Source organism: Pempheris klunzingeri, chromosome 8 (genome assembly GCF_042242105.1).
Source record: "Pempheris klunzingeri isolate RE-2024b chromosome 8, fPemKlu1.hap1, whole genome shotgun sequence".
In the NCBI taxonomy this organism is placed as follows: Eukaryota; Metazoa; Chordata; class Actinopteri; order Acropomatiformes; family Pempheridae; genus Pempheris; species Pempheris klunzingeri.
Window position 1 is genome coordinate 23,232,828 of NC_092019.1, and position 20,112 is coordinate 23,252,939.

Consider the following 20,112-nt stretch of genomic DNA (forward strand, 5'->3'; position numbering starts at 1 on the left):
AACACACTTCTGTTTTAGTCTTTTTTTTTTTTTTTTATTCAGATTCACGACAGCCAGCATCTTTATCTTCAAAAATACCCAAGATCAGAATGAATGTATGTGCAAATGTGATGCAATAGCAAAATCTAAGTTACATAATAAAAAAAAAAATAAAAAAAGTTCTGGAAATGTCAGAAAAACACATTTTAAATTCTCAGACACTCGTGCCAAGCCAGCTAATAATACAAGCATACACGAGACACAAAGTATTAAAGCATTCCTCACACCTGAATGTTGTCAGTGTCTGTGGTTTAATAGTCAGAGCTTCGTGCGCACGTGCCGAGTCCAACACAGCAATTCATTCCTTTGTTCATACATTTTAAATTCCATGAAATCCAATTTTTGTTCATTTTTCACCAGCAAAGTTGGACATGAACAGCCACTGCGGATTTAGAAAGTTAGCGAGGCAGCACTTATACGGTTTGCAGCATCGTCTCTTCAGTTTCACCTAAAACATTACCCGGCGCTTTTAAAGACACTTGAACAAATGCTTTTCATTTAAAGAGGCACTTTGAGGCTTTTGTGTTTTTCAAATCGAGCACGTGCATTTCCCACAAGGCCCTCTGCTTCCAGATCTGACTACTTCTACTCCTCCAACATTGTTCTGTATCTAATTTAAAGAGGAGTATGTACTGGAACAGCCCTTCCTAACAGCCAGTAATCATTCTGAACAAGTAAAATGCTTTTGGTTATTTCAGAAACCAGCTTTTTACTGTGAGCGATGAGGTCCCTCTAACTCGCTATTTTCTGCCAAAGTGGGATCAGTTTTAGTTTTTCACTTAAGAGATTTCTGAATTTTTGTTTCTATTATATGAATTTTAAATACTAAATATCATCATTTCAGTAAATTTGCACCAGACATACATGCATTTCAAACATTTCGGTAAAAAAACCCTACATACCCCGATATTATCTCACCCATATCAACCCACGATGACCCGTTCCTGAGGCCCACTCGACCCGTCTGGCTCCCGCTGGGTGTCAACACGTGATCGTCCCTCCTCCGCAAGCCTCGCACTGCAGCGCCGCCGTCCGGTAAGCCTTCCACACCAGCGGGTCCTGCAGACACACCGTGCCGCCGCCTCGCTTCTCCTCCGCCTCGTTCCGGTTTATGTCCCCCACGCACACCCAGCCTCCCCCGGCCCCCGACGTGGCCGCCTTGGGGCTGACAGCCCACTTGGAGTGGTCCTGGCTGGTCTTGAAGGTGAACGTCTGCCCCGGGTTGATGAGCGTGATGTCCAGGACCTTCCAGCCCAGCGAGCAGTCGGAGGGGAGGATGCCCCTGGAGCGAATCCAGAACTGGACCAGGAGGTCTGACTGGAGCGTGGGGGCCACCCAGGAGTGGTACAAGTCTGATGGATGGGAGAGAGTTTCTATTATTTTATTGCCTGTGAACTGCATTCTGTTAAAAAATCTGATTCTAGGTCAAACAACACAGCACAGAGGGCAAATTATTATGAGAAATGAGAACGTAACACGCTCACATTGGCCTGCTTTTACCTGCAAAGACAGTGAATACGAAGCTGACACAACCTGAACTGCGGCCAGAACAAACTTCACACTGCTCTTGTTTCTCTGAAGTCTTACCGTTGTCAAAAGAGGCTCCTTTGGCAAAGCTGATGAAGTCGGTGCCGTCTTTTGATGTCAGAGTCACGCTGCGATTAGACACAGGCTTGATATGTGGAAATGTGTGACCAGACACATGTTCTTTCTTACAGACGGCAGCCAGCGCGGGCACCAGAGACGCCAAGGACTCTGGGACATCACAGTCGTACACATTTGGCTGATTGATCTGAAGCTGCTCTCCTGTGGTGCAAAACAAATTAGATTTACAGCAAACGTTGTTAACGACTCTCCAGAACCACTTTATTCGTTAAGTACAGTAAATGAATTGCACTGTTGCGGTGATATTGTTACAGCAACAGATGATGGAGGATAATATAGCCACACACACAGCATTTCTTCCTTTCTTTCATCCGTCCTTGATCTCTGTCTATTCTACTGGCCTAAACTGTGCAAAAAAAATACACCCAATGTAACGACTATGACTATATTTTAGAGTTTGCCCCTATATTTTAACTTGTCTGGTGTGATTTTCTTTTTGCACACGTTGCTTGACTTCATATCAATTGACAAATCGATTAATGGGCTTGTTGTATAAGCACTAACTCCATGCATTAAACATAAGTGGTTGTGCTATCAGATCACTAATCAGGCAAGTGAATATTTCTGTCAGCATACGAGACCTCACATGCCGGATGGATGGGATTTGTGAACTCGGCGTCAGATCTCAGTTTCCCCTCATTATTGTGCAAATTGCGAGGTGCTCTAAAACGAACCGTGACGAGGCTGTGATTATCCTCTGCTGTCAGACAAAACATTTATGCTCAGTGCATCGACAACGTCACCCCGGCGCTCACACTCTCGGCATCCCAGATGGAGAGGAGAAGAACGTGATGGAGCAAATGCATTGCCGCAGTGCGAGGGCCGATATCTCTGTGGAAACATACCTCAGTCTAATTACATTACCCTCAGGCACTGCCAAAGCAACTGTGCCAACTGCTGGGTCTGCCAGGGAACTGCACAGGCAGCGCGCTGACATGGTGATGACACCTGTTTACGCTGATTATCTTGGAGCAGGATTGTTGCCGTTGTGTCAACACCTGACTGGATTATTAAGTACCGAGTGACGACGAGATAATGATGGCCGAAGAAATCCCTTTCAAGACAAGACAGCCCCCAGTAAGAAAGAATTTACCACCCACGACTTGCGATTCAGGTTTAGAGGTATTATAATGTTGGTGGAAAAGGCTATTAACACCATTTACACGCTCATGGGAAACTAACTGCTTTTACCAAGCAGCTATTCAATAGCTGATAGATGCTATGTGTCATTATAGGTTTAATACAAGTTCCATTATATTGGCAGAGGATTACATGAACAGCTGATAACTTCTATGAGGTTTTAATAAAAAGGCTGAATATATCTAGTATATTGAAAACAGATTCATTCTCAATTAACTTGTAATATCCTAACAATAAAGGCCCAGCATGAAGATTCATCGCCTCCCAGCTCTAATTGTAATCCAATACAATCATTCATTTTAAGTGCGTTTCTTTATAGCATCTGCCTGCACCCTGCAGCCACGTGGCAGGACTCCAGTCTTACCGATGGTCTGGAAGCGGTCGAGCGGGAAGGTAACGCAGATGAAGTTTTGTCCGTTGGGCACACCGCTGCTGGGGTAATAATAATGTCCTGCCTGCCGTACCGGGGGGAATTGAGGGGTGCTGTGAACCAGCCAGAAGCCCTGATTTTTATCCAGCAGGACGACACCTGAGGGACAGACATATTCAAACTGTCAGCAGATAACATCAAGGTTTTTCCTCCAGGTGATTGGTGTTGACATGCAAAACTAAATCAACTCCCCTGCGCTCATTTCTTTCTACATATCATCACATTTTTTCAAACTTAAATGCTCCAGAAATAAAATCAGCCCCGACTCTTTTTTTTTTTTTTTAAACCTGCGATTTCTGATTTTTTTCGGCCACTTGGGGGCAGTGGAAACAAGTTGTGAACACATATTATCAACTTTAAAGTTGCTACGGTAAACATGTCATCAGACAGACGATCACTTACACCTGCAGCAGTTACTGAGCAACATTACAGCTGGAAGTCTAGTTTCTGGTCACCTGGCAAATGTAAAGTCTGATATTCACTTTTAACTCTTCCAGCCCTCTTTTTGGTTTCGACCAGTTCCTGTTACTGTGTCTGCCAGCTGTTAGGTTTTTACAGACTTTTTGCTGAAAGCAGCTGCCTGCCGTGGCTAAAAAAAAAAAACCCACAGTATGAGAAGAGTGAAGAGTGAGATTGAACCAAAGCTGCAGCTGGACAGCTAAACAATGAGCTGAAACTCACTGTTGACTCTCTTTTCCCCTTTGGCATTGTCATTTGATGCTTTGTTATTTCAAAAGTTGTCAGTTCTAACCGCTTTGAATGTGTATATTCCCCTCGAGTCGTATTGGCCGTCTCCCATTTTAAACACCTGTAGTATACTTAAGTAGTCTTCTGCTGCTCAACCAAGTCTGTGAAGTTTATGTGTCTTGTTTTAGTAGTTGTTTTGCAACTCTTGTGCCTTATGGCTCTTTTGACATATGTAATTAAGATTAGCAGTTGTTTTATATACTGGAATCAATGCATGAACATAATGTATAAGTCAACAATTTAAGTATTATGAAGCTTGATGTAAGAAATCCTTAATTTTATTCAGTTTAGCAATGGACTTTTGGCATTTTACTTTGACATCATTCATACACTGTTACCCATTTGCCCATATTTGCTTATATTGAGCATTAAGTCAGATCTCTTGCAGCCTATCTGGGTTACACAAGTATTGGGGCTCAGCTGCTCACCTTTTGTGTGCCCCCGTCTGCTTCCACTGTTGTCAACCCATGTGTCACCAGAGTCCTCAAGTGGCTTCTGGTCATTGTAAAGGATGTACGCTACGTCAGTGTTCTGTGAAGAGGAAAGAGGTTCTTTTCATTGAAATGATAACTGGGCAGTACGTCCAACACAAGAAACACAGGCACACACGCAGATCAGCTGAAATACAGCGGTGTAACATCAATAAGTGGGGATGTATGAAGACACAGTATAAGTCTATCGCCTTTCCCACAACTGTTGGGACAAACGGCCCAATTACATATAAATGTAAAACTGTATAACTTTCAGTTCTCACTCTCAGTTTCCTATTCTGATCTGGCTGATATACTTTCTTTAAAAAGAAAGCTTATGGCTGCATTTAATAAGTCTGTGGATGAAAGTTTCGGGACTGCGGAGGAAAAGCAGAAGAAGGCAAAAATAAATGACACCTGCTGATGTATGAAAGAAGCTGACTTGGGGTGACAGAACCTTTCCCCGTATCTGCCCCCTCCCTCTGGACCTCTCTCCCCAAACACATCAGAGACTGCACCGGTCCCTCCATGTTCAGAACACTAATCAGAACTCCCCTGTTCAGAACTGCTTTTAATGTGTAATTCAGCGTGTTAACATTGTTGTCGTGCTTTTAATGAGCAGTTTTAACCTTTTGCGAAGGATCTTTGAGTTTCTAGAAAAGCACTCTTTAAACAGATGACTTATCATTGAACTGTAAACAGTATATATTGCATGTTAGCTCGGATCCAAACTAACCGTTTAACCAAAGTTGCACAATCACACAAGCAAACTAACAAATCAAGGCAGCATTAGTAGCTCCCGTGTTACGTGACATGAATTACTATTTTTGTCAATGGAGTCTGGTGGCTTTGAAGTGAGTGAAGACAAAGGCAGAGCTGCTTCAAACCAATTGAAAGGGGCTGTCTGATGCCGATGTAAAGCAGTGAAAATATTCTAAATACAGCATACACTTAAATGGATGGATTTTTTTTCAAGTGAGACTTTAATTAGGTGGCTATAATATGTTTTTCTGCTGACCTCGTGCACAGCAGTGCATAGCTCAGTGTCGGGCCTGTCCCACTTTAAGTAATACACTAACTATGGATGACAAGGAACCTCATACAAACCCACTTCAAATAATCTGAATTACGACATTAATACCAAAACCCTGTCCCCGTGGGCTTAGACATCGACTTTTGTTGGCAGGGTCATACACATCGATCATGCATGCATTTCAGACGTGAATAGTAACGTAAGTAAAGTAAGGAACTGAAAACTCTGAATCACATGTAGAAGGATGCTGACTTTCACCTGGGGGATTTCCTGGAAAAATACATTCTCGGTCAAACAAAACTGAATTCACAAACAGATGCCTGATGGGAGCACACCTTTCCTTTCGAGTACAGTTGTCCGACTGTCCTGCCCAGAGCTCCCGAGGTGTCGTTCACTACTCCCTTCCCATTAGTCCATCCTTCACTCCCTTTTTCCAGCAGTAGATACAGATCACCATGCTGGGGAGATTTTCTGCCGTGTTCTTTAGGCAGCTTGTACAAATAGAACCTAAAACAGAGAATAGGACGGGGAGTCCATCAGAGAGACAGAGACAGGAAGACACTGGTGAAGATGTAAATGAGACACCTTGGTTCTACACTGAGTTGCAAATTGTTTCGACCTTCATTTATCTTTCTATTGACGCCAAGCAGGTTGAAAGCACACAATAAGGTGTGATATCTTAACATGCTTGCTTTGTCCAGGACTGTTCAGTGAATTACCAATCAACTGCATCTCCAAGGTCGTTGTAGCAGCTGATTGGAGAAGAGTCGCCCCCTTGTGGCACAAAGATGATCAGCATGGAGAGGAGCAGAAACATCTGAGGACAAGACACAGATATATGTTTGCAGGTAAATATATATGACTGTAATCTGTATTAACAATGTTCATCTACCAGATAACTAGCATCTGAAGCAGTAGACAATATTTCCCTCTGAAATGTAGTTCCTTCTGAAACTCACTTTACTGGAGTTTCAGAAGGAACTACATTTCAGAGGGTCCCATGCAGGTGCCTCAGTGGGCCCTTAATACTAGTACATAATAATTAGTCCAGTACAATCAGTAGACTGTGGACAGTCTATGGTACAAACGTGAATAAATGATTTTAAATGTATTTTCAACACTGGATCCTGGTGCATCATCTTGTGACACACGTGTGAAAAAATAAATGAAAAAACAAAACACACTGTATTAAAGCAACACGTATTTAAAAAAAAAAAAAAAACAAACCTGTGTGAAACAGACAGAGGACCTTACACAGAGAATCACATCAGAAATCCGACGCAAACTTAACTAAGCAAAGCTGAAAGTGAACTTCAAGTGTCAACACAGTAAATCACAAGTCTGTAAATCACAGCTGTTTGCCACCCGCGAAGGGAAAGTGACAGGAATCCCAGCTTGTACTCACGTCCGGACGAGCGGGCTTTCCCTCATTCATGTCCTCCATAGATTGGTATCCTGCTCTCAGCACGGAGTAACATCTACTGTAGCTCCCAGTCCTGAAGTTTCATATTTACTTTTTACATCCTTGTCTCGGTTTTTGGGACAACTAGGGCGGGATGAGACAGTGACGTCATGCTACCGGTGCAGGCTAAGCTAACGCCGCCAGGCTTCTTAAAGGGGAATTACACCAATCAAAGGGAGGCAAAACACACGCCCGAGTACGTTTTACCATAAGAGTACACACCGCACGAAACAACGGCTCACAGAAAATATGGTTAAACTGGGTTTTAAATGCTCCGGAACTTGTTTGCTGCTTGTCCGCTCCTTCTCTAAAAGTCCTGGGTTTCAGTCAAGTGGTTTGTGACGTCACCTAATGGGCGGGTCTGCATTGGGAAAAAAACAACCACATTACTTTAATATGAGTGTGTATCATGTAGATAAAACTGTACATAATATAGAGGAGAGATATTATTCTTACACATAAGAAAAACATTGACATAACTGGAACTCTCCACAACACAGAGGGTCAATAAAGCGACAGACTTTTTAGACTTTGAATCTCCCAAATCTGTTTGAGTGAAATATCCCGACTCCACGCTAGGAGGAAATCTTAATCCACCATCTAAAATAAATGGAATAATGGCAAACATGTGTTGGAGTGGTCGGTATCTGATCTTTGAAAGAAGGCCGAGGCCGTACCAGAAAAACATACATTACTGACTGAACCTTCATCTCAACACATATTGCACACATCCATGTTAAAAGTGGAAGTTGAATCTGGTTAGTTGGCCTGCTGCTGTTTCTTCCTGTTTGAGTCTTTCACAATTTTGGTGAACAGTGTGGTCTGTTTTTTTTTGTTATATGCTTTTCTTTTTCCTCCCACTCTGTTCCTCTTCTTTGTTGGAAATTTCGATCTGTCCTTGTGTCACTTGATGATTTGGAACAGAGGCCGAAGAGAAGGTCATCAGGCAGAATAATGGCTGTGTCATCAAGACCATGACCTTTTACCTTTAATCTTAAACTTGTTGATGAGTTAATTGATCTCCTATATTTGTTTTAATTCAACAAAAACACAAACCTGTATTCTTGTCTCTCTGTGGGACTTCTGATGTGTTTTCTCCTCTTAATGTGGATCTCCACCGGCGCTGTTGGTCAAAGTGTTGTGCATAATTGTGCTCTGTTTGAGGAAGTGACATGATGTCCTCCCATCACCTCTAACCTCGCTTGTGGAGACGCGCTAGGACTTCCTCAGAAAGCTCTGAGCTGAGCTGAGTGGACCGAAAAACACACCAGAGGTCACAGGTTTCCATGGGGCCCCTCTGGCTGGTAACATATAGTTTACCACTGGACTATTACACACACTTTAAACACATGTTAAACTAGACCTTCATGAGTTTTAGCGTATTCTATTCTAATAGCAGCAGATACTTAAAAGCAGTGTTATTGACATTGAACTTCCGTGTTAATGCTGTTTATGTGTCAGACCTCCAATCTGTCTTAATATTCAGTAAAATGCACACATTAAATGTCCAGTGACATCAATAAAACGGACTCGGCCATGTAAATACAAAACCAGGAAGTGTGAGATAGCACCCGTTTTCAGGCCATTCATTCTGTGAAAAATTAACCCGTTTATCTTTGTCTCATTTGTTCCCTAAATTGGACGTCACCACCCCGTCTCTTTCTATGTGAACATTTTGGTTAATGTGCAGTGGGATGTTTTAAAAAGACTATTACATCTATGGGCATGTAGCCTAGCAAGGGAGTGACGTATAGGACAAGTTTCACATGTCTTTGTTAGTATTACTGATAAAATGCTTGCAATTACAGGCTAGAGGTTGTTTGATATGTAAAAATTAGATAAAAATAAAAGAATACACACTCCGGTGATATCCACATTAGAGCCTATGCAAAATCACTTTTTCTCTTTACTGCATTTTGGACAATTTTAACAAATGGGTAAATGCAAATGGCTCAGACAACATGTTTTGTTTATTTCATGGAGGAAAATTGTCCATGTACATACAAGCACAATGTGGCCTTGGAGCTGTTACCTCCTCACCACGATCCGTGGTGTGTTCACTGTCTGCTGTACAAATAAGGTGAAACAGTAGAGACCACTAGACGGCCTCTTCCACATTAAGAACAAGAGCACGCACACAAAATCATTCAACCACTGACACAAGTAAGCTAAGAAATCGACTAATCCTATTCATTAGGAAAGACAAAAACAAGCAGTAAACTTCACAATCTCATCAGGAAAGTCCCTCAAGTCACATGAAAAGCTCTGTTGCTCAAACATTAGCGTTTTTGCTACAATCTCAATAGCTTTAACACTGACCAACACTATTTAGGAGGCTTCCCTAACACAAAGCATCATCAGGGTCAACAAGAAAAAACCCTGTTTTAACTGAAAATTTGACTACAAAATTGCCACAATACTGGTTGGCTCTCACTGCAGCCTCACAGTTTTTTATTTTCTATCTCAGGTTTGCAGCAGGCACGGTAATTCAGTCCTCTGCTCATCCATACGTCCTCCCTGAACCCTCAGGAGCAGGGAGAAGAAGTCCTCATCGTCCATGGGACCAGGAGCTCTGCTGCGCTGGTCCTCCAGCCGGCCCTGGGCCTGTGTGTGGAAGTGGGAAAGTCATTGTGTGAAATTAAGAAGAAAGTCTGATCGTGTTCCTCTGAAGTTGGCATGGCACTGACGGTTTTGAAAACCAAGCTGACAGTGCCTCATTACTTACTTGTGTGGTGAGAATCATATTGTATAGATCTTCTTTGGGCACGGGAACTGGCGCAGGCTTTTTCACAAAAGACAGCTGCTTTAAGCTGCCTCTTAAGCTTCTGGCTTTTGGTTTTGGTGGTGGAGACCTTCCGAGCAGCGCCCTCTGGTCATCCAGCCGGCGGGCTTGAGCGGTGGCCACCAGCTCAAAAAACTCCTCTTTCTGCAGTGAGGTCATGGAGGAAAAGACGACTGAGGACAAATGAGAGAAAAGAGCAGGTGGTCAGACGGCAGGGGACTTGAAGCGGTCAGTGGTCGGGGAGACATGCAAGTCGCACAACTTTCAAAGCATCCCTGAGTCACAGAGTTTGGGTAGTTTCATGTTGTTTTCGGCTTGATCAACATGAGTCAGCATCTCTGCATGAAACCAAATGCAACAGTTTCATCACTTAAACGCTTTAAAACAGAGTGCGGCCTCTCAAAGCACTCCCACCTCTGTTGGCTGGCTTGGTGGTGTTGGGCTCAGAGTGGCACCTCCGCCTCCTTATCCCGCTCTCCAGCCTGAAGGAGCAGCGCTGGTCATTGAGCCGTCTCCCCTCCTGAAGGGTGCAAAGCAGCTCGTACAGTGCCTCTGGGAAGTCAGGGGTTAACCGGCGAGCCTGAGAAAAACGCAGGTAGGTGGCGGAAGAAGAATGAGGGAGGGAGGAAAGGTCTGTCAGCGAGTGGCACAGACGGTTTGTTGCCACAGCAAAAGAATTCACGCCGCTCCTACGTACTCCCACATGCTCTGTAACAAAATGAGCTCTGCCTGTTTTTTCCACCACAAGACTTTTTTTCTCAAAGAGAACATTGTGGCCAGTGGGTAAAGTCAAAATTAAACTGAGTTACAATTGTGGTAATCTCAAAACACATGCCAAAGTTAAATAACAACAGTCTACAAACCTTTTTTGGATCCTCCTCTTGGCTTGCTGTCCCTTCAGGCTGTTGCTCTGAGGAATTTAACCTCTTTATGTCCGCTTGAGGCTGATTTTGTGTTTCCACATCATCCTCTGTGTCACTGGGTTTCTCAGGTTCTTCAGAAATCCTCATCACCGCATGTGCCTGCCCTTCACGCTCACTATCAGCTCTGTTTAGTCCATCATTCACGCTCTCAGGCTCCTCTGGTTTATCATCTTCTCGTTTGTCCTCTTCATTCACAACAACCTCTGCTGTCTGCTTGTCCTCGGCGCTGGTTTGTTGTTTTTCCAGGCTCTGCACTTGGACACACATTTGACTTGCCGTGTCTTCTTCATTCTCGTCCTTTCCTGCGCGCTCCTCTTTCTTTTTCTCAGCCGACTCCCCGCTGCAGCTCGCTATGATGACAAGTGAACTGCTTGCTGTGTCTCTTTCAATGACACCCTCATTTATGTCTCCCTCTTCAGTGATGACAAGAGGTTCCAGCAGCCCCTCCTCTGCCATTTCAACTTTGATCTCAGTGCCGTCCGTTAATCTTGCTGTCAAACCCAGAGAAGACAGGAACAGGGGTGAGGGCAAAGGTCTTAGATCTTAACACACTGTCAATACTGAAGTCACTTGAAACAGACATGAAGACGGTCATAGAGCAGCTGTGACTAGAAGAAACATATGTGAAACCAGTTTGGCAGGTTCTAGCGTGTCAGCTACAGATGTTTAACAGTAAGTCATATATTCCTGTCAGCTATATGACAACAAAGTTGTGCCAACATGGTAGACGTCACCCTCCTGTTGCTTGTCTATTTCTGTTGTTTATTTTGCCAAAACTTCCACAGTAATTCCAGCTGACAGACACAATCTCTTGCTTTGCCGCACATCTTACCTTGTGTACCATACAGTCAATGTAAAATTCAGTTATTTCAGTCTTACCTTTATGTTTTTAACTTTGTCTCTTCAAAGCATCATCTCTTGAAGTCCGCACAGACGGAGCACAGCATTTTTCAGTTGGCCCTAGTCTTGTCAATACCTCTATAACGAAAAAAAAAAAAAGCCTGCTGTGAAGAGTTTCACATGCCGACGTGACAAGCTCTCGCTCGTTCTGTCTGCCTTGCTACCTTCTCTCTCTCTCTCTCTCTCTCGCCTCCTCTCTTCCTGTTCCTCTTACCACAGCCCACCCCTATTTACTTGGCCCACATCTGACAAGTCATCTTATTATGAAATATTACTGTCAAAAAAACCTCTTGGGTAGTCTGCATATGGTCCCAAGCAAAGGTCTTCAGCGTTTGAGATAAACTTAAAAGGTGTCAAAGCAGTTGCTGGTTTAACTGCTGCTCATTTGATTAGGACAGAGCCAACTGCAACATGTTGAAACAGGTGCATAGATCTTCTCACACTGCTGTGGTTTTGGCACACATCCTGTTGACTTGTTGCTAAAAACGAGAAGTAGAGTCAGACAAGTGAGAGAAGCTGTCGAAGTGATCTCACTTAGTTTGATATCTCACGTTAAAGCAGCTTCTTTAATCTGGATGGCTGTTGATGTTTGAAACCAGGTTTAGCACTGTGGGATGACAACAGAGAACATAATCTCAGTTTTACTAACCTAGATTTCTTTGTAAGTCCTTGACACACACAGACACCCACCCACACACTTGTGTTTTCTGAAAGTGCATGGGGTGCAGATGTTTTGTTGTCATGAACCCAGATGTGTTCCCCCTTCAGCTGCCACAGGAGAGCATTTTCTATGACATGTTGCAGTGTGTTTACATGGCCTGTACCTTTTCCTGTCAATCGCTAGGGGACCCTGCTTTGTGCGATGCCTCGGATCAAGCCGTGTTACGCGTCTGTGAGCACAGTTGGGCAGCAGTCGTCGCCACTGTGCGTCGCTGAAAATGTTGCAGCAGCAGCAGCAGCCTCTGACGGGCAATGGGCCCTCCAACGGCCGGGGACTCGGCATGAGTGGCCACCCCGGGATGCATGCGCTCAACTCGGTTCATCAACCTTCCCAGCATCGGTCGGACGGAGGGGACTCGGGCCTCGAGGGCACAGAAAACGGACATGAAACCCGCAGAGATATTGGTGACATACTGCAGCAAATAATGACCATCACCGACCAAAGTTTGGACGAGGCACAAGGAAAGTTAGTGATAACTTTGTTTTTAAGGTTATTGAACCAACAACATTTTTAGTTTTGCAGCTTTTATCGACTCCGACTCGCAGTGGCAAAGTTTCCTCAACTTCAATCTATTGTTTAGATTATTTTGCAAATGGCTAATTAATGAGCTATTCATAGCTAACAATAAGAAAGTTGATTTTATTATAACCCGTCCAGATTCACATGATGTGAGCTCAGCAAATGCTTGTTTTTATCTGCAAACTCGCATTTCTTTTAGCAGAGATGGTCTCAATCCTAACGTTAGCCATTGTTAGCTTACTACGCTGCGTTAACCAAGGCTAACTAGCTAAGGCTAGGCTAAGGTAGCGGTTAGCTAACACCGCAAAGGCAAACGTTAAAACAGCATTTCCCGGCTTAAGTTAAGTTCTAATTATATCGTAAACAAAGTAAAATACGACTGAACTTACTGACTACCAAGTAAAACAGCTCACAAATGAACTATTGCCCCCTTAACGCTAGCTCGCAGCTAGTCCGAAGCTAACGACTGCTCTATTAGCCATTAGCTACAGATAGTTGTCCAGTCTCTTGGTTTGTGTTTTTGTTTTGGTCACTTTGCATGTCGCCTCTCTCACACTGAGCCTGATCCTCTTTTTTTTCTCTGTGTTCAGGAAACATGCGCTCAACTGTCACCGAATGAAACCTGCTTTATTCAGCGTCCTCTGCGAGATTAAGGAAAAAACTGGTAACGTGATTCACAATTATTTTTTGCTGTTGTCAGTGTTGGTCGTCGTCCATGTAACTTTAAACGCGCCGAGCTGAGCTGACTGTGTTGACATTGTGTCATCAGAAGCCAGTAACATGAAAACACCTTGTATCTCAATGTCGAACAGAAGATATACAGAAGCTGTTGTGGTATTTAAACTGCTGGTTGGATTGATAGCCATGTATTTCAAATCTTTGCAACAATTTATGCAACAATTTATTATAAAAAAATGATTATCCTTATCCTCTGTTGTACAAGAGCAGCCGCTCTGTAATGGGATACATTCAGAAATTGATTTCCGTAACAGCTACTATCCCATTCACTTCCAGTCCAGTGAAATTGCCCGGCACTCAGCCCCTGATGTTGTGATGGGGGGTAATAAATAAATGTGAATTAAGTGAGTAAATGAATGTGCAGGCTTTGAAGTGAATGGCAGACGCAGGGGGACGTCTGCAGGACCGAAGCTCACAGTCTTCTTGCCGTTTCACCTACTAAAACAAACATTGACATTTTTCTTATTGACAGGCCTGTCAATGAGGAACGCCCACGAGGACGAGCCTCAAGATCCTCAGCTGGTGCGACTGGACAACATGCTGCTGGCGGAGGGTGTGGCGGGGCCGGAGAAGGGCGGCGGGGCTGCTGCTGCTGTGTCTGCTGCCACCAGCTCGGGAGGAATGTCACCCGACAGCTCGCTCGAGCACTCCGACTACAAAAGCAAGTTGAGCCAGATTCGCAGTATCTACCACACTGAGCTGGAGAAGTATGAGCAGGTACCGTGTCGCAACAGGAGACGAGCGCTGACATTGCCTGTACACGCTTGCCTGTACTCAAGCTGCTCGCCAGAAGCGTAATCCATTGGCACGTTAGGTCTAGAGTTCAATCACATAACTTTTCTTTGCCGGGGAATACACTTCTGTCCTTATGTTGCAGATGTAAGCTCCATATCTCTGCCCGAGAAGAGGCATTTTAAGATTATTAGAGCAACATATATTCTAACTTACGTTAAAGCCCTATTGTGTGCCATTTACCATTGTAATAAAACTCACCAGCAGTATAAAAATACAATCTTCCTGCAGCATTAATTAAACCCTTCAAGTTGTTTAGGCGGCCTGTTCAACTTTCTGCATCTTTCTACAGTTTTTTAGAGCTGTTTTTGCTTCATGGATTGTTCAAATGCTGCATTTACCAGCAGGACACACCAGTTATGCAAAGAACATTAGTAGTAATGCTTATCCAGGCTTACTGCCAAGAACAGTAATATTAAGCTGAAAAGTTTCAGAATGCTTACTGTTGCATAACATTTTCTTCTCTACAAAAGCTAAATAAAATGCTGTGTTGTAAAATTCAGAATTGGCTTTGATAAACGATATCAGTCCGACGTGAAATAATCCGCCCGCTTCGTTGCTTTGCACGTGTCTGTCCTTCACTGTCCATCGTCCTGTGCCTCCCCTGCCCAGGCATGCACCGAGTTCACCACCCACGTGATGAATCTTCTGAGGGAGCAGTCACGTACGCGGCCCGTGACTCCGCGGGAGATTGAGCGCATGGTGGCCATCATCCACCGCAAGTTCAGCTCCATCCAGACTCAGCTGAAGCAGAGCACCTGTGAGGCGGTCATGATCCTGAGGTCCCGCTTCCTTGATGCCAGGTGGTGGATGTGTGGTGGTGATGATGGTTGTTGTTGTTGTTGTTGTTGTTCTAAAGGAATACTGCACTGACAAATGTATCAGACAAATGTATCAAAAGGTACACAGGATTGTTTATTAAGCACATTTCCTAATTTGAATTGAGAGTGAGAATAATTGCTCTGGACTAATGGTAGTAATTTACAGTTTCTTTTCTATTTTTCTAAAAAAGGAACGAGGCGGAAGAAAGTCTTTTTTTCTCACTTATCACTTGTTTATGTCTCATCAGGCGCAAAAGGCGCAATTTCAGCAAACAAGCCACAGAGAGCCTGAATGAGTATTTCTACTCCCACCTGTCCAACCCTTACCCCAGTGAAGAAGCCAAAGAGGATCTCGCCAAACAGTGTGGAATCACCATCTCTCAGGTAAACTACTGACGTTCATCATTTCTGAAGCTGTGTGTACTCGAGTTTTAGTGTTAATGAACAAATGAAGTTTTTCTGTACTGAGGCTTGAAGATGCAACGTTTATAATTAATAACATCACGCTTAACCATTCGTGCAGCTCAGGCTGGATGAATTAACAGTGAAAGACAGTACGCTGAGTCTTTTATTTTTTTTTTCCTTCTACCAGGTGTCCAACTGGTTTGGAAACAAGAGAATCCGCTACAAGAAAAACATAAATAAGTTCCAAGAGGAGGCCAACCTTTATGCCATGAAGACAGCCTTGGGGGCCAGACAGGGCAACGAATCCCCACACACCCCCAACTCCACAGGTACCAAAAGACGATGAAAGCTTGCAATATATGATTTCTCAGTGAAATGTACTGTTTATCACACGTTGTTTACCTGAACACTAGACATAACCTGAGGCTGAGGAAACTGAAAATATTTGGTGTTGTCAGTCACTGAGGAAGCAGATAACTGCTCCAATTTGCTGTCAGTAGAGCAGCGCCAGATTTGATGTGTGTGAACTGGTGAACTTTTTTTCTTTTCCCTGCTCTGTGGCTGCTAGCCTCTCATCTCCTGCCACAGCCTAGTTCGCTACTGACTCAGATTAGCTGGGGAGCTAATGTATGAATCCTAACGTGACGGCTGGGGCAGTAAGCTGCTGCACATAGACATAACACAGAGAGCTGTAGCTCACATTTTTGCACATTGTAGGTCTTTGCTCCCTTTCAGAAGACATCCCGACCGTTCACACTAAGAGGCAACATAACACTGACTAACCCATTATGCCGTTTGACAGCGAGTTCATACTATTCCACCTTAAACTGCTACAACAAAACTGAAACTTAAAGAATATCCATGTGTGGAACAGGTTTATTATTAGCCAGTACTGAGGTTGCTCTCCTGTCCTGTAGGGTCTGGATCCTTCTCCCTGTCCGGGTCCGCTGACCTGTTCCTCGGGGTTCCACCTGTGAATGGCGAGCAGTCTGCTTATCAGATGGGCGTGCAGGTACTTTATACCTCTTATAACATGATGATAAGACAGGTGATGTCGTATCTTTGTCTTTTTGTTATTGTGAGGAAAGTTTCTGTTTTAACCGAATGTTTTCCAAAGTGATCACGACTTCCTTAGCATAAATAAGTGTGTTCCATACTGTGTATAGTAATAAAATGTCTTAGGTTGTTCTCTAACTAAATACAAGGGAGCTCATTGTAGGAGGGTTTAGCCTGGACAGGGAGGTTGAGGCCTCCCTGAAGTGTTCTCATATATCATATATTGATGGGATTTGTGTGAGAAAGGGTTTAAGGAGTAGCAGCAGCAGCAGCAGCAGCTGGTCAAACCAAGGATAAGAGGAGAACAATGAGTCCTAAGACCAGAAATGTTCTTGACCATATTTCGAAAAGGTCATTCGTGTGCTTCCTGCTGCAGGCTGCTGTGAATGTGTGCTCAAAGTGCTGTAATAGCTGATGAGAGAGCATCTCTCTTCAGTCACACACAGTAGGTGTAAGCTGATGATACACGCAAGCAGTAAAGATCTACCAAGGATTTGAATAGTGTGCTTTGTGGTATTTGATTACCAACTCTTATCTGCACATGACAAAAACAGATTTTTCAGTTTCTGTGACATTTAACCACCAATGATTTGATCTATTAAGTGATCTATGTCTTATTCGTCGGTGCAATAGAGCTTCGAAGCTATTTAAAACACATCAGTGAGCCGCACCATTGCACTGGATGGATGATGAACACACACACACACACACACACACACACACACGTGTTGCTTAGTTGGAGTAGTTGTTGGTTAAGGGGCTAAAACCACAGGCGATGTGCTGAGAAATGACACTGTGACGATGCAGACATTAGTGGCACGTAGCCCTCTGACGCCTTTTCTCTTGATTTTCTTTCTTTTTGTCTTTGGTTTCTTTCAATAATAATTTTCTCAGACTAACGGGAACTGGCAGGGTCGAAACTCGCCCCCATCCGGGACCTCGCCCCACAGCGACCACTCGGAAAACTCTGACTGATCGACAGAGCGACAGCGATGGAAAGTCTGATGACGGAGAAGACCGAAAGAATGATTTCACACTTCCCACTTGGCTGCAGTTGTTTTTGTACGTTGTATTATTTTAAATGTACACTGTTGTTTTTCTTTTCTTACTGCTCAGCGTTGGTCATTATTATGTTTGTATGATCAGCTGAGTGCACGGATAGTAGAGTGAACATGGGTGCGTGTGTGCGTGTGTGTGTGTGTGTGTGTGTGTGTATTGTGTGCATGCAAGTGTGGTTTTATTATTGGGGTTGTTGGGTTTGTTTTCCTCTACCTTTGAGATGTTACTGAGGGTGTGTGTTTGTGGTCGGGAAGGGGAGGGTGGCCCTGCATTATTATTGTTTTTAGCACACTATATTCTTATTTTTATTATTAATATTATTGCTGTTTTATCATTAGTGCTACAACAATTTTCATTTTAACAGCTCAGAAAGAGAGAATGCATTCAGCGAATGAGAGCGCAATAGAGAAAAATCCAAAGATTTTGTGTGTTTGTTTCTCTGTTTTGTTTTGTTGTTGTTTTTTCTTTTTTTACTGGGCTTATGTGTCCCTGTAAAATGAATGAGGCGTGCCTGAGTCCATATTAATGGTTTGAATGAGTATATCAACAGTGCTGTCTTTTTTCTGTACAGTGAAACACCTGTATTCTCTCTACCTCTTTTACAATAAACACTCTGTATTCACAACCACATGGCGGTCGGTCCACATTCATGTAGAGTCAAAAGGTTTTGATGGACAGCGTCATAATGTATCGTCCAGTGTTTTGGTGCAGGGTTGTACTATCTACTGCAGGAAAGAGGAAACTCCCCGAAAGCCTCAGGTTAACCAGTTAGATTTGACATAATTAACTGAAAATGTGTTCTTGAACTTGCACCATTCAAGTCAACCAAGGTAGGCTCTGCATAACTACTGCCCTATGAGATGGAGAGGCTGGTCAAAATGTGATTTATATTGTTTGGACATGGTGTGTATCCCTTAATGCTTTTCACTTTTTATTCTATTAGTTTATTTTAGAGTGAACAACAAGAAAAAAAAGCCTAGGTTAGCCTAAAAAATCCACATTTTCGTCAAAGGCACCTTAAAAGTAGGATAAAATGACCTGGATGATATAAAACTCACATACAGAACATAATGAATGTGCAGAAAGTGATGGCAGCCCCACAGTACACATCCACAGTGGATCACGTGGCGGTTATCTACAATTCAAACTTGATGAATGAAGAACACTAAGTTGAATAAAATTGAATGTTGGAGTCCAGCAGAGGGCATCCCAACAGGCCACTCCAGCCAAGTGGACAGTGTCTCTGAGGAACTGTGTCAAAAATCTAATGAAACTACTTTTATAGTTGTGGTCACATGGTGCTTATTCCTTACTTAGGATGTATTTAATAAAATGCCCAGCGCCCCTAACAGATTAACATAATGTAGACATGTGAATCAACAGTTTCAGTATGTACCTCACCAGAGTCAGTGAGAGCAGACAGTGGATTGAAATTATTTCCATAGGATAAACGTGTTGACTTGATTGTGTCCTCCCCCTAAAAGTTCCACCACTGACCCCATAAACATGTCTCATTCTGAAACCTAGTGATATGAGTATCACACATGTGTAATTGACCTCTTTTAAATGAGACAAAGGCCCCTTCAAAGGCTTTATATCACTGAGTTAAAAGACAAATACGTTTATTTGTGCGTTTCTTTATTGGGAATGGTCAGTGGAGATGGAAAAATGAAACCAACTTTTGCGCCGAACAATAAATAGGCATCTTTCTGTGCTGTGGCGTTAGATACTGTGGGACAGGACCCCTGAGGGCTCCAGCTCGGGGCCCACTTGTTCAAAAAGCGGTCACGCGTGCGTCGCCGTCGTCTCTCTGCTTTCCCACGGCCGCCTGGCACCATCAAAGGGTCTCCACGAGCAAATGTCCGACAACTGCGTGCCAGCACGAGACGGCTACCCAAATGGCACGCGTGCTCTGTTGTGACACGGAGGTGTGAATGCAAAATGTTCAGCTTTGTTACGCCCTCATCCTGCGGACTGACTGCCAAACGCAAAGGCGTCAAGTGGGAATGGTGAGGTGTGGGCACTCGCTGTGGATTAGATAGAAGGAGATATTAAGCAGAAAAACAGCCATTCAAAAGTCGTGGTGTTGAGCCACTGATGGTTTGGTTTATCAATAAACCAGCAGAACAGATGGACAGACGTGCCAACTCGTTCAGCGACTCGCACCTCAAATGGTTTATGTTTTTCTTAAGGCATCAGAGTCCCTAGTCCCCAGTCCTATAACATACGAGACGAGTGGTGTCACATAACACTGCAAACCTAATTAGAATACAGTGGACAGGAGACAAAAATACATCTAAAGTGCCAAACCCCACCCTGGAGAGATGAAATGATTATTACGATTATACATGTTTGGAATTCTTTGCAATTTAACATCCACGTTAAAAACTCAAGTCGCTCCCACTTTGGA

General features: G+C 43.5%; 3 protein-coding genes across 4 annotated transcripts; 1 reads left to right on the forward strand and 2 right to left on the reverse strand.

Annotated features, from left to right (window-relative positions):
• Positions 1-271: 271 nt before the first annotated feature.
• On the reverse strand, positions 272-7,097 carry dnase2 (deoxyribonuclease II, lysosomal). The gene is made up of 7 exons (XM_070834720.1): positions 6,930-7,097; positions 6,244-6,341; positions 5,860-6,031; positions 4,450-4,552; positions 3,209-3,373; positions 1,627-1,845; positions 272-1,391 (listed from the first exon to the last, which is right to left on the reverse strand). Exons 1-7 carry the CDS (start codon positions 6,966-6,968, stop codon positions 1,021-1,023), a joined length of 1,167 nt encoding a protein of 388 aa, XP_070690821.1. The 5' UTR covers positions 6,969-7,097; the 3' UTR covers positions 272-1,020.
• Positions 7,098-8,938: 1,841 nt separating this feature from the next.
• Positions 8,939-11,860, reverse strand: LOC139205062 (G-protein-signaling modulator 1). Of its 2 annotated transcripts, none has more exons than XM_070835146.1 (5): positions 11,571-11,860; positions 10,632-11,251; positions 10,183-10,348; positions 9,712-9,941; positions 8,939-9,590 (listed from the first exon to the last, which is right to left on the reverse strand). In XM_070835146.1, exons 2-5 carry the CDS (start codon positions 11,145-11,147, stop codon positions 9,450-9,452), a joined length of 1,053 nt encoding a protein of 350 aa, XP_070691247.1. In that variant the 5' UTR covers positions 11,148-11,251; positions 11,571-11,860; the 3' UTR covers positions 8,939-9,449. The 2 variants fall into 2 exon arrangements, with proteins under 2 accessions (XP_070691247.1, XP_070691246.1); XM_070835145.1 differs by having other exon boundaries at positions 10,632-11,182; positions 11,571-11,859.
• Positions 11,861-12,404: 544 nt separating this feature from the next.
• On the forward strand, positions 12,405-18,330 carry pbx2 (pre-B-cell leukemia homeobox 2). The gene is made up of 8 exons (XM_070835144.1): positions 12,405-12,777; positions 13,422-13,495; positions 14,042-14,286; positions 14,974-15,164; positions 15,431-15,566; positions 15,775-15,916; positions 16,505-16,599; positions 17,538-18,330. The coding sequence occupies exons 1-8, from the start codon at positions 12,530-12,532 to the stop codon at positions 17,616-17,618; spliced, it is 1,212 nt and encodes a 403-aa protein (XP_070691245.1). The 5' UTR covers positions 12,405-12,529; the 3' UTR covers positions 17,619-18,330.
• Positions 18,331-20,112: the final 1,782 nt, after the last annotated feature.